Source organism: Lates calcarifer, unplaced genomic scaffold (assembly GCF_001640805.2).
Source record: "Lates calcarifer isolate ASB-BC8 unplaced genomic scaffold, TLL_Latcal_v3 _unitig_5444_quiver_468, whole genome shotgun sequence".
NCBI classification, from domain to species: Eukaryota; Metazoa; Chordata; class Actinopteri; family Centropomidae; genus Lates; species Lates calcarifer.
In genome coordinates, this window is record NW_026117523.1 from 163862 (window position 1) to 175380 (window position 11519).

Here is an 11519-nt window from a genome sequence, read left to right on the forward strand (position 1 = left end):
AGTATCACAACACTGAAACACTGAAACCTGGATCAGCTCTTAACTCTGACAGAAAGTGGAAACTCTGATCCACATTTGGCATCATTGTCTACTGTCAGAAAAACAGAAGTTATGATAATAGATATGTAATTTAGCTTGGATACTAGTGTGCGTATAAACGTACTCAGATAATTGTTTAAGCTTATCTGATGAGGACAACACATGCTCATCTGTTTGACATGCAGTAACAAACACTGTAATCAGCTGAAAGAAAATAAACAGCATCATGAACAGAGCAAAAACTGCTGAAGGTGAAGAAAGGTGACATGACCACCACAAAAAATGGAAAAAAGAGGCTGTGAAAGTGCTCAGAAAAGATGAGGGAGCAACACTTCGCTCGTGACAGACCAAGAGGTACCTTCTCCTCAGGAAGCTGGAATCGCTGGGTGGACATCCTGGTTTGGATCACGGTAACACCACCTCTCAGGATTAAGACCTAAGGGAATCTCTTCTTCTCGGTAATGAAATGTGAAAGTTCCTTGGGTTGGATTGAGGTGGACGGGCTCTCCATTTGAAACAGGTGAGGAGTCTTTGTGGTGAAAGACAGACGAGAGATCTTCACTGATGTACGATGGACTAAAACACATCTCGTACGCTGTCTCGTCGTTGCCTACGCCGTCAGGTGGCATCCCCACATGACTCTGAAAAGTCTCACACTCTTCTTCAACTGACGAAGTTGCATCTTGGTCATCAAAACTTTCACTAACACCTCCCTGGCTTGTGTTAAACTCATCACCATATGAGTCTGAATGATGAAAGTCGGGGTCACATACCATCTCCTCCTCGTGGCTTGCAGTGTCGTCCAAAACCTCTGAATTCAGCGTAAAACTCAGGTTTCCTGGTGCTTCAGATGATTCAGACTCCATTTGGATAGTTTGGGGCTAATAACCAAATCAAAAGATTCACTTTTGAATTTATACAGGTGTTCAGAGTATTTAAGAGTTGTACAAGTAAAAGAATAAGTGCCACAAAGTAAGAATTCGGTGTCAGTGAGTGGTCAACACAAAGCTGATGGGTAAAAACATCAAGAGAAGGATGGAAGAAATAGAAAAGACTCGACTGTGGGATGGAAAAAGGAGTTTAGGTGAGATTTACTGTCTTTCAGCCAAAACCTTAAGACCATTTGAACCACAGACTTTTTCCAAAATACATCAGTAATAATTGTAAGTTCGCGAGGACAGGCAGTCTTTCCGGTCTTTAGTCATCCATGGTTGGTCCAATGTTAGGATGCTACTCTGAATGTAAATATAAATATTTTATGGACTAAACTTTGTTTAAAACTCAGTAGAATGTAAAATATTTTGAGATTCTTCCTTAACAAATTTCTTTTGAAAACCATTTTATGCAGTGTTTTATTTAACCATAGTTACGCCCATGGTGGATGGTTTATTTCCAGCAACAACTGGATTTGTCTCAAAGATAATATGGGACCTTTTTGTTTCAAATTTTTACTGTATATTCACTAATGTGTTTCTAAGGAGGATACAATACAACTGGGCTGTAACTGGGGTAGAAAATGTTCTGATACATTCAGATACGTACAGTTTAAATTTCTGGGAAACAAAAAGTCAAAGCAGATCTGGGTTGAAAAACAGTGGGATCATGTGATGGACATGTTTGTCATTCTTCCTTCCACCTTCGTTTTCATTATCACCACGACAACATTGGTGATGAGTGTCGGTTGCCATGGAAACTCTACGATCATCATCACCGTGCTGCCCCTGAATGTTGGTTAGTCACATTTAAAACAGTGAGACAATACAGACACCGAGTTTTCTTCTGTTGAGGTACGAGAGGATTCACACGCAGACAAGACCACCGGAGTGTTGTTTAGAAAAAATACGAAAAACATATAAAACCTGAGCAATAAAATGTTGGATCACTCGAGACATTTTGGAACAGACGCAACCACGAGCAATATGTTCAACAGAAAGAAGGACGGTTTAAAGAATTTCTATTTTCTCACTGTTTCTAAAACTAATTTAAAATTAAATGTAAAATATAAAAATATGTGTGTGTATGTGATTTGACTGAGAAGAGGGGTGGTAATATTTGATGCAAATTACAGACTAAAAACAGCAGCTAAGAAATAAACTTTGAAATACTTTGGGCATTGTAGGAAAACTGAGGGTCTTTAAAAAGTGTGGTCTGACACTGTCCGTCCTCCATGTTTCTCACATTGCTCGATGGACTCGTTGACCACCAGATGACAGTATGGATCCGCTCCTCTCCCAACCCCGAGTGGCCCCTCCCTTACCTCTTTGACCCCAGTGACCTGCTGCTCCCAGCGCTGCTCCTGGCCCAGCTGGGTGACGGTGCTTATGCCAGTCACGGTAGTCATGGTGGTGTAGCTGGCCTCAGCCCTGTAGTCTCCCTGCTTCCAGGGCGGCAGGACGTCGGCACCAACGGCAACCTGTTTGCGCGCGGTGATGGGGGACTTGACCGGCCTGATGGGGGAGACTGAGAGTCTTGAAGTGGGAGAGGCAGGCCTGGAGACGGGGGAGGGAGGTCAGGTTATAGGCCTGCAGGGGGCCAACCTCCGATAACGCCATCACCCCGCTCACTCTTCTTAACTTCACTAAACTGACTCTTCAGAATAAAATGCATCCCCTGAAACTTGACTGTCAATTCTCAGATATCAGCTGTTACATATGGTGGTCCTAAGGCACAAAACCCAAAAACAAATTCCTGAAATAACATTGTGTTTCCAGTTTCATTGTTGTGTTTTGCTCCTCAGGAACACCATAGCTATGAGAATATCATTCAATAAATGAAACTCTGCACGACCATTAAAGGCTCCACCCACCTGACAGGTGTGGGCGTGGGTGCTTTCACGTGTCTGACAGGTGACGGCGACTGTTGGCGTCCTCCGGTCACCTTGGCGACCAGCGAGGGCTGTGTTGGGGACTTGGACGTGGGTTTGGGAGGGACTCTGGGTGGAGTCTTGTGAGCCAGCTGCTGAGTCAGCTCAGCACCCTCCACCTGCATTTCCATCATGGCGGTGGCCTGGAAACTGGCCTCCATCCTCTGAGGGACAAAGGAGAGAGAGAAGGTGAGGTGCCAGCTCTCATCTAGAAACTTATTAACTCAATATTCAGCAGCTGAGAGTTTGTGGAGTCTTTCTTACCTTTTCCACTCTGGTCTGACGAGTCTGTGAAATCTGAGAGGTTGAAATCACTGTCTTAGTTTTCTTTGCTGGAACGGCTTCTTCACCTGTACACACACACAGAGGTGTAGTTTAGTGGGTGAAATGGACAATATGCAAGTTAAGGAGCTTTGGAGCAGTTAAATTTTTTCTCTTTCAACAGAACTAGGCCACAAGCTACCTGAAAACTTCCTGTTTCTAATTCTGTTTCCAAAGCCACCAGAATTTTCTTTTAAAATCTAGCAACATTTTTCTGTCTTCCAATTTGACAAAAACACACCTGAGAAAATAAAGCTTTGACACATTTTTTTAAAAACAGTTTTTCTGTTTTGGTAAATGTGGCTTGAAATGTATTGGCAATAAGCTTGGCCCTGTCTCTACCAGAGTCTAGCTAAAACCAGCATTTAAAATGCTCCGTTAAATATTAATTTAATTTACTTGATAACACAGTCACAAATGCCCGATAGTCCTCACCCTGAACCAGCAGTTCAGCAGTGGAAGTGGCCCGTCCGCTGCTGTTGGTGGCAGTCACAGAATATGTCCCAGAATCCTCTGGGAAGGCCTCAGCGATCAGCAGACTGTACAGGTCTCCCTCCTGGAGGATCCTGAAGTCGGCTGAGCTCTGGATCTCGGCTCCCTCTCTGTAAAACTTCACCACGGGTGTGGGGATACCTGTGACTCGGACATCCAGCCTCACCTGGCTGCCCTGTCGCACTGAGGAGCTCTGCAGTCTCTGAAGGAAGCTGGGAGGCGCCGTCTCCGCTGGAAAGGAAAGTGTTGATAGATTTAAACTAAAGCTAAAGAGCCTGTTTTGTTTTATATAGTTAAGTCTCAGATACCAAGTACCAGAATACTATGTTTCTACGCTGATGACTCCTCACCTGTAACCAGGAGTTTAAGTTTACCCGCGGTCTCACCTGTAACCAGGAGTTTAAGTCTACCTGCGGTCTCACCTGTAACCAGGAGTTTAAGTCTACCTGCGGTCTCACCTGTAACGAGGAGTTCAGCGGTGCTTGTGGCTTGTCCAGCGCCGTTGGTGGCTCTGACGGAAAATCTTCCGCTGTGTGCGGCGGTCACAGCGGGGATCCTCAGAACAGCGCGGCCGTCGCTGAACGAGATCTGAACGCCGGGCAGAGCGGCGGCGGAAAGAACCTGGCCATCACGGAACCAGCTCACCTCAGGAACTGGAGAACCTGCAGAGGAGAGGGGAACCAGACCGACTGTAGTTTGTTTCTATTCAACTGTCAGACTTGAAATTTTCTTTGGATAAAAGTAAAATTTAATTTTTCAGATTAATTATACTATATATAGATTAATTTAAAACAAAGGAGTTAAAGCTACTTGATTTATGAAATCTCTCATTTCAAAAAAGATTCAATTTCAGAATCACAATTTTCAAGCAAGTCAGAATTTGTTGAAAAATATCTGATTTAAATTTTAATCTCAGGATAAAAAACCTTGACATTTAAATAAAACAAGACAAAAAAGAAAAATCAAACCTGTATTAAATTTGAATCTCTGATTCAAAAAATGTTGAAATGATGTAATCTAATATGAAAAACTGGATTAAAATTAAAGGTTTAAGAGAAAAGTAAAAAAATATTTTTTAAATAAGAAATTAAAAAATAAGATTGAATTCAAGCATTCAACAAAAAAATAATAATCCAAACCTCAGATTAAAATTTTACTCTCAAGTTAGGAAAAAATGTAATATCTGAAAGAAACCTAAGAAATCACAAATTAAATAAAGAGTTTTTTAAATCCAATGTTAAAAAAACATAAGAAATCTCAACGTAAAGGAAAATCTCGAAATCACAATTCAAGTTTTGATCTTGGAGGAAAAAATTGAGTTTAAATGATAAAATGATGATAAAGTTTTTAATTTTAGGATGTAAAATTATAAATTCAAAGTCAAATGCTTGGTTTGGTTTAAAGTGAAACCGCTGCCTGGAGGAAAACCTGAGGTGAAGTGAGATTTACTAAACTAAAACATGTAAAACCATTTAATCACTTCACAAAATGACAGTTTTATTTTGAAGTCCTGAGACACATCAGATGTTTCTTACCACTAATTTGAGCCTCGAACGTCGCAGCACTACCCTCCAGTGCCACGACGCTCTGTAGCGGCTGTGTGAATGTTGGCGCCTGTGTTGACATGTTGGTCGGCACCCTGCGACAGAAAAACAGAGACAAATAAAGTCACCAAAAGTTTGTTAATGTGGTGTTTCATCTGATTGCAGCAGGGGGAATGTCTTGTTTCCTTTCCTTCCTCCTTCAGTCGAGGAAACACAGGAGCAGCCTTTAGGTAAGGAGACACTGACATCCCATAATTCCTCTCTCCACAAATAGACACCTGCATCTGTCACAGCTCAGATTACTGCATCCCAAAGCTTCATGGGAGCTGTAGATATTGATGCCAACAGAATTATCCTGGCTTTAACTTTAGTTTTTACTGCCTGTGACACACAGTTCATTATTATCATCATTATAATGAAGAATCCTTAACTAGTAAAGTCGACTGATCCGAGCTCAGAGACTCTGAAACTTCTGCTTGTCATATAAAAAAACTTTGAGAGTTGGTTTTCAAATGGACTTCTGAATCACTAAATTACTAAAGACTGGAATATACTTTAATTGACTCCTCCAGTTCTTCAGTGAGTCTCTTCCATAATGTTCCCAACTTTTACCCCAACACCACTGGACCCCACACTCCCCATAATGTGTGCTTAAAATAAACAGAATCTAAACAAAGGAGATTAGAGTATGGAAAAATAAAATGTTTTTCGCTGAGCTGAAGTGAAACAAACTGACACAATTAACAGACATGACATCAGACATCTGCTCTTTGACTGGAGCTTTCTTAATGACCTCCCTTTCTTCTGTGGTGGTTTAATAGCAGTGTCTGGAGAATCAGCTCCAGCAGCTGTTTATCTCCAGCCTCCTCAGGTGCAGCACTTGCATCCCCAGCAGACACATGACATATTTCAGGATGTTGGTGGGACAGTTTGAGGTCCTGCTGAGGATGCAGAGGATCCTTTGACCCAGCCTCTGGCAGTCTGTGATTGGTCTTTATTCATGGTGAGAAAGCTCATCACTACATCGTTTTTCACTGCTTGATATTCATGTACTGTGCAAAAGTCACGAAAGCACAACAGCAGCAGTTTGAAAAAACATACTGATGTGCGAATTAAGCGCACAAACAACCCCACCCCCAGTCTGTAAAGATCTTGAGAAGGACAAGTGTCTTGTTTTCCCGTTTTGATTTGTGTCCATAACATATGGAGTACACCCCCTTGTGTTCAATGCAAGGAAATGCATGTCATTGAAGAATAATAGAATCCCCAATGTAAACATGAATTTTGTCTCTTTTTCACTGTCCAGTGAGGAGGCTGGTCTGCCTCGTATGAATCTCTATGCATGCACAACTAGCATGCTATCAATGTTGACTAAATATGCCATCAAAAAGTTACCCAATTCATTTTTATGCTAATTTCCAATGGCACCCAGTACCTGACTGAAATCTGCTGTAAAAGTTCCAGTCATCCAACAAACTCTCCAAATTCTAGACAGAAAACCAAAACAGAAAGAGGAGACCATGGAGGTTCCCGTGGGACTTTTGTCTGGCTCACATACAATCACAGAGCTATGTAGAAACGAGGTATAACCAGGACCAGGATCTGGAGCAGTAAACTGACTACATGTAACACCACCAGACCTCAACAACAGACTGATGAGCTCAACGAGTCATAACCACAGGAAAAATGTCATATTCAAACTGTGTTTTTATAGTGTCAATGCTCCAAAAACTGGAAGACGACTCAAGACTCTACAACCTTTTTACTGTGAATAGTTTCTGTGTCTTCATCTTGACCAAATTCAGACATCTGATCAGAAAACATTTACAGACAACAAAAGACAAGTTTGGTGTAAAATTGAAACAAGTTCTCATCAACCTGTGCAACATGAATATTTGACTCTTTTAATCAGTTTGTTGTAATTTGTGCTGAGTGTCTCCTGCAGCTTCATACAGCACAGAGGTTAGAGTTTCAGAGAAGTGAGACGGGGGTGAGACGGGGGTGAGACAGGTGAGACGGCCCAGGAGCTATAAATGTCAGGGGGGTGGAGCTGGTTGGAGGGCAGATGATGCTGACAGACGGCAGCAGCTGGAGGTCAGCCGCAAGTAAAAGTCATCAGAGGAAAAAGACGAGGAAAAGTAAAAAAGTGCAGCAGGTGAAGCCTGAAGGAGAAACTGCTCCATCAACACAAAGTTTTCAGATGTGAATCCGTTTCCAAAGTGATAAAGCAAAATAAAATCACAAAAAACATGAAACAAGACATAAAAAGATGAGAAACGACAGTCAGAAGAAAAATAGAGAATGAAGCAGAAGGTGAGAAAAAGATGGAAATATCAGAATAAAATGAAACAACAGAAGAAAAAATAAAAACATGAAAATGTGTTAAAGCTGCTGATAACCTGCCGATAATCAATAACCGACCATTTCCTCAGATGTGTAGATGTGACCTCGGTGTGACCTCGACATGAACATGTACTCGGGTCTTTCTCTGACCCCTCTGGGTTCTGGTTCAGATGAGGAGTTAAATTTAAACTCAGTAGGTTTTATTTTCACCGTCACAGCTGTTAATAAATGAAATAATTCCTGATCTTCATTCTTGTTTTGTTAGAGGTGTTCTGGTTATTTGAGCTTAGTTCAGTCTTTTTCCTTTTTTTTTTTTACTTACCTTTTTCATAAAATAACTTTTTACTCATTAAAAGAAAAGTAAATTATTGTGAATCAAAGTAAATTAAAACAAATATATATAATATTTCCCGTTAATGTAATAATAAACCTACACTCAAAAAAGCACAAACACAAATATTTGTAGTTTTGATTTAAAATGTAGTATTGCAGCTAATAAGAAACTGCTGCTGCAGTCTCATATGTATTTACATTTTATAGATACATTTGAATTTGAATGTCAAATATTTTGGGGTCTGTGGAGGTGGAGGTGTGAGGAGGCAAACAAGAAGACTTTTACAACTTTGTCACAGCTGCTTTTTTTTTAACATTATAAAGAGAGAAGAAAGTTTTCTGATAAAAAAAATACAAATAAACTTCAGTTCATTTGTTTTTTAAAAACTCCTCATTCTAAATGTTTTAATATAAATGTTTAGAGAGACATATCACATCGTAAAACTGTCTATAAAAAGGTTTCTACTGCAGGTGTGAACGGGGCAGGGGAGGAGGTAAACTATGTTTACCCCCCAACACTGAAACCCCCCCACTGTCAGTTTAACCAACAGTGTAATTACACTGAACTGATTTCAGGGTAAAGTTCTGCTGATGATAAACTAACATTTTATAAAACAAAATGTTACCTTCTTTAATTATCTGTTAATTAACTAATTAACCTGTTTCTTTAATATTTATTGTGTCATCTTATGATCTTATAACTTTCTTTTGTAGTTTTTTTTAACGTCACTTAATTTAAATCACTGCACATTATTTTTAATTGATACAGAGACTGATCGCAGAGATTTCAGACTTAACATAAAAAATTTTAAAATATAAAAAATAAAGACTTTGTAAATAATGTTATACTAATCACCATAAACCTCAAAAATAAATTGTACATAAGAGCATTTCATTTTTTTGTTTACTTTATTTAAAACATTAAAACATTTATTTTAGTTTAATATTTTCTCGCTCAGTTGATTGATCCGAATTAATTGATCATTCTGACTTGTCATATACTCTTCATATGAAAACTGAACTGATATTTACCGTTTTTCTTTTTCCTCTGTGACGGTCAACTGAACGTTTTTTTGGGGTTTTTGAAACTTAAATAAATGAACTGATCAGGCAAATAATTATTCATCGATTAATCAACAACTGAGCAAAACAGTTATCAGATCAACTGATAATTGATAAAGTTGTGTACAGAGACTGAAGCTGCAGCTCAGTTTATCAGCTGTTAATGTGTCTCTGACAACAGCAGCTGCTTCAGTTACTGAGGCCAATACTACAGTACTTCAGGTACTAAGGCCAGTACTGCAGTAATATTCCACTGCAGTATTAACATTTAACTTTCTACTTTCCTCCTCTGTGTTTATCTGACAGGAGAGAAAAAGTTTCAACTCTTACTTTGAAAAGCTGCCAGGCTTTACCTGAGTAGTGATATAATGAGTGATCTGATTCATGATTAGATAACTGAATAAATGAGAGAATGACAGGATGTTTACATCATGTCATGATTTTAAAAAACTGTAAATGATCCATCAACTGATCTGAGAGCAGGGAAACCCGTGGGACTGGTTCCCTCCCCCAACCCTGACTGTAGCAACAGTACTACTGCAGTATTTGAGTACTTCCTCTACTTCTGATACTACAGCTTAACTATGAACTTAACTACAAAATGACTTAAGTTTGTATTTTCACTGAGTCTGTCTCCTTGTGTTTTAAATGTCCCTGTAAAGCATATTGGTCAATGTTTTCTTTTTACGAGGGGCTCTATAAATAAATTAACTTCAGCATTTGGTAACATGAAACTAAATCAGTTTTTACTGTGCAGTGAAAAAATGGCTCCAATCACAAAGAAGCAAATTTTGAATAATTTAACTTGGTTCAAATCTTAACACACATAGAAAAATTATGACAAAAATATTGAAGAAATTATAAGAACAGGTTGAAAACAGCGACAGAAAAAACAATTCCTACATTTGTGTAAATCTTTAAGATGTTTGAAGACAGAAATTTGAAGAAATATTCATTTATGACGATGTGTTACATCAAAAGCAGTGAACAGCAGTGTTATTTTTACAGCTGAAATCATAAATTATCCACTATATTTACTGTAAACCGTATCATATGACACAGGCTATTCTTAAACTCTACAAAAGCTCTTTCATAGGAAAAACAAACATTTAGAAAAGTGAAGATTTATAAACAAAATCTGCTTCTTCTTCTTAAGATAACTTTTGAATTAATCCAAGATTATTTCTTTTTTTTTTTGTCTCTTTCTTGAGTTTTACAAAAAAAACACATGCTGTTTAAATCTACTTTATTGTGACCTTGATGCTTGATTATCCATATTATTTAAAACATTTACTGAAATATCTGATCAGACGACAAAATTAATACCGGACAATGTTTTAATGATGGTGTCCGAAAGATAAAGTGAAGACAGCTTTTTAAAAACTACAAATTATATGTTTGAAGATTTAAGGATAGAAATGTGAAACTTCAAGAAATCTTCAACTCAAGTCCTGAATTCTTAGTTTCTTAAAATAACTTTTAGAAAATATATATCCATGTATGAGAAACTTTTAGTTTGTAATAATAATGTATGAGAAACTAAAAGTTTCTAAGAATTTTCACAGGTCAGATGTTGTTTTATGAAGCTGGTGATCAATAGGCCAAAGCAGTTGGTGATTTATCTGATTGTTCCTGGTTTCTGAATGTGAAATTAAACGCCTCGTCAGGACAGCTGGTTTCTTTTTTCAGCGCTGTCAGCTGATTTGAGGGGAAGGCATCCAGTTTCTCAGTTTCTCACTGCAGTTGACAAGCTGATCAACACCAATCATATCAACAGTTCTTTCAATCAACGATCAATACATAGCTTTAAATCAGTAAACTGGAAAGTTGGAACAAACCAGTAACACTCAGCTGATATTTACAGACTGGAATCTAAGCGACAGATATGGCAGTAGCCAAAAATACACCGACCCCCCCTCTCTAACCCCCCGCCCTGACCCCAGGCAGTTTGATTGACAGCCACCATGTGGCACATAGCTGGAGGTGCAAGTGATAGCCCTGCTGCTGATTCCCTTAAAAAGCCATCAGCCGCCCAGCTGACAGTCCACTCTCATGCTATCAGCGGCTATTCTTGGCTTTTCTCAGATCACTGCACAGTTTGCTGCACGCGGCCGCATCCAACTGCACCAAAAAACACACCAAACGCACACTAAAACACCCACAGGCAAAGGCAGCTCAACAAATACACGAATCCTGACCTCTTTCGGTCTCATTCCAGTCCCAATAAACCACATGAGTCAGCACAGACAGGGGGGTGATTGCAGGACAAATGGGGACACAAGGTGGTGGGGTTACTCACTTGTATCCACAAGAGTGCCTCGGATTGATGGGACGGAGCCCCGCTGACTCTGACAAGCACCGGTCTCCTTATCCAGAAAGGTTTTTCCAGAAAAAATCCAAGGTGAGAACGGTCGAGCCTCGAAATATTCCCCCCCCTTGAAAAAAAAACAAAACTACACAGTGAGAGGCCGTGTAGTTTTGCTTTCCCTCCTCGCAATCCCTCCACCCGAGGCGAGGCTGGG

The 11519-nt window shown here is 39.5% G+C and overlaps 1 protein-coding gene across 1 annotated transcript in view; it reads right to left on the minus strand.

The window, feature by feature from the left end:
* LOC108874498 (titin-like) overlaps positions 1 to 11519 on the minus strand; it is a 169092-nt gene extending 157573 nt beyond the window's left edge. Inside the window, 7 exon segments of the mRNA XM_051068894.1 lie at positions 2297 to 2528; positions 2846 to 3066; positions 3167 to 3252; positions 3659 to 3946; positions 4174 to 4377; positions 5251 to 5354; positions 11297 to 11519. Coding sequence (XP_050924851.1) covers positions 2297 to 2528; positions 2846 to 3066; positions 3167 to 3252; positions 3659 to 3946; positions 4174 to 4377; positions 5251 to 5341 — 1122 coding nt within the window. The 5' untranslated portion in view covers positions 5342 to 5354; positions 11297 to 11519.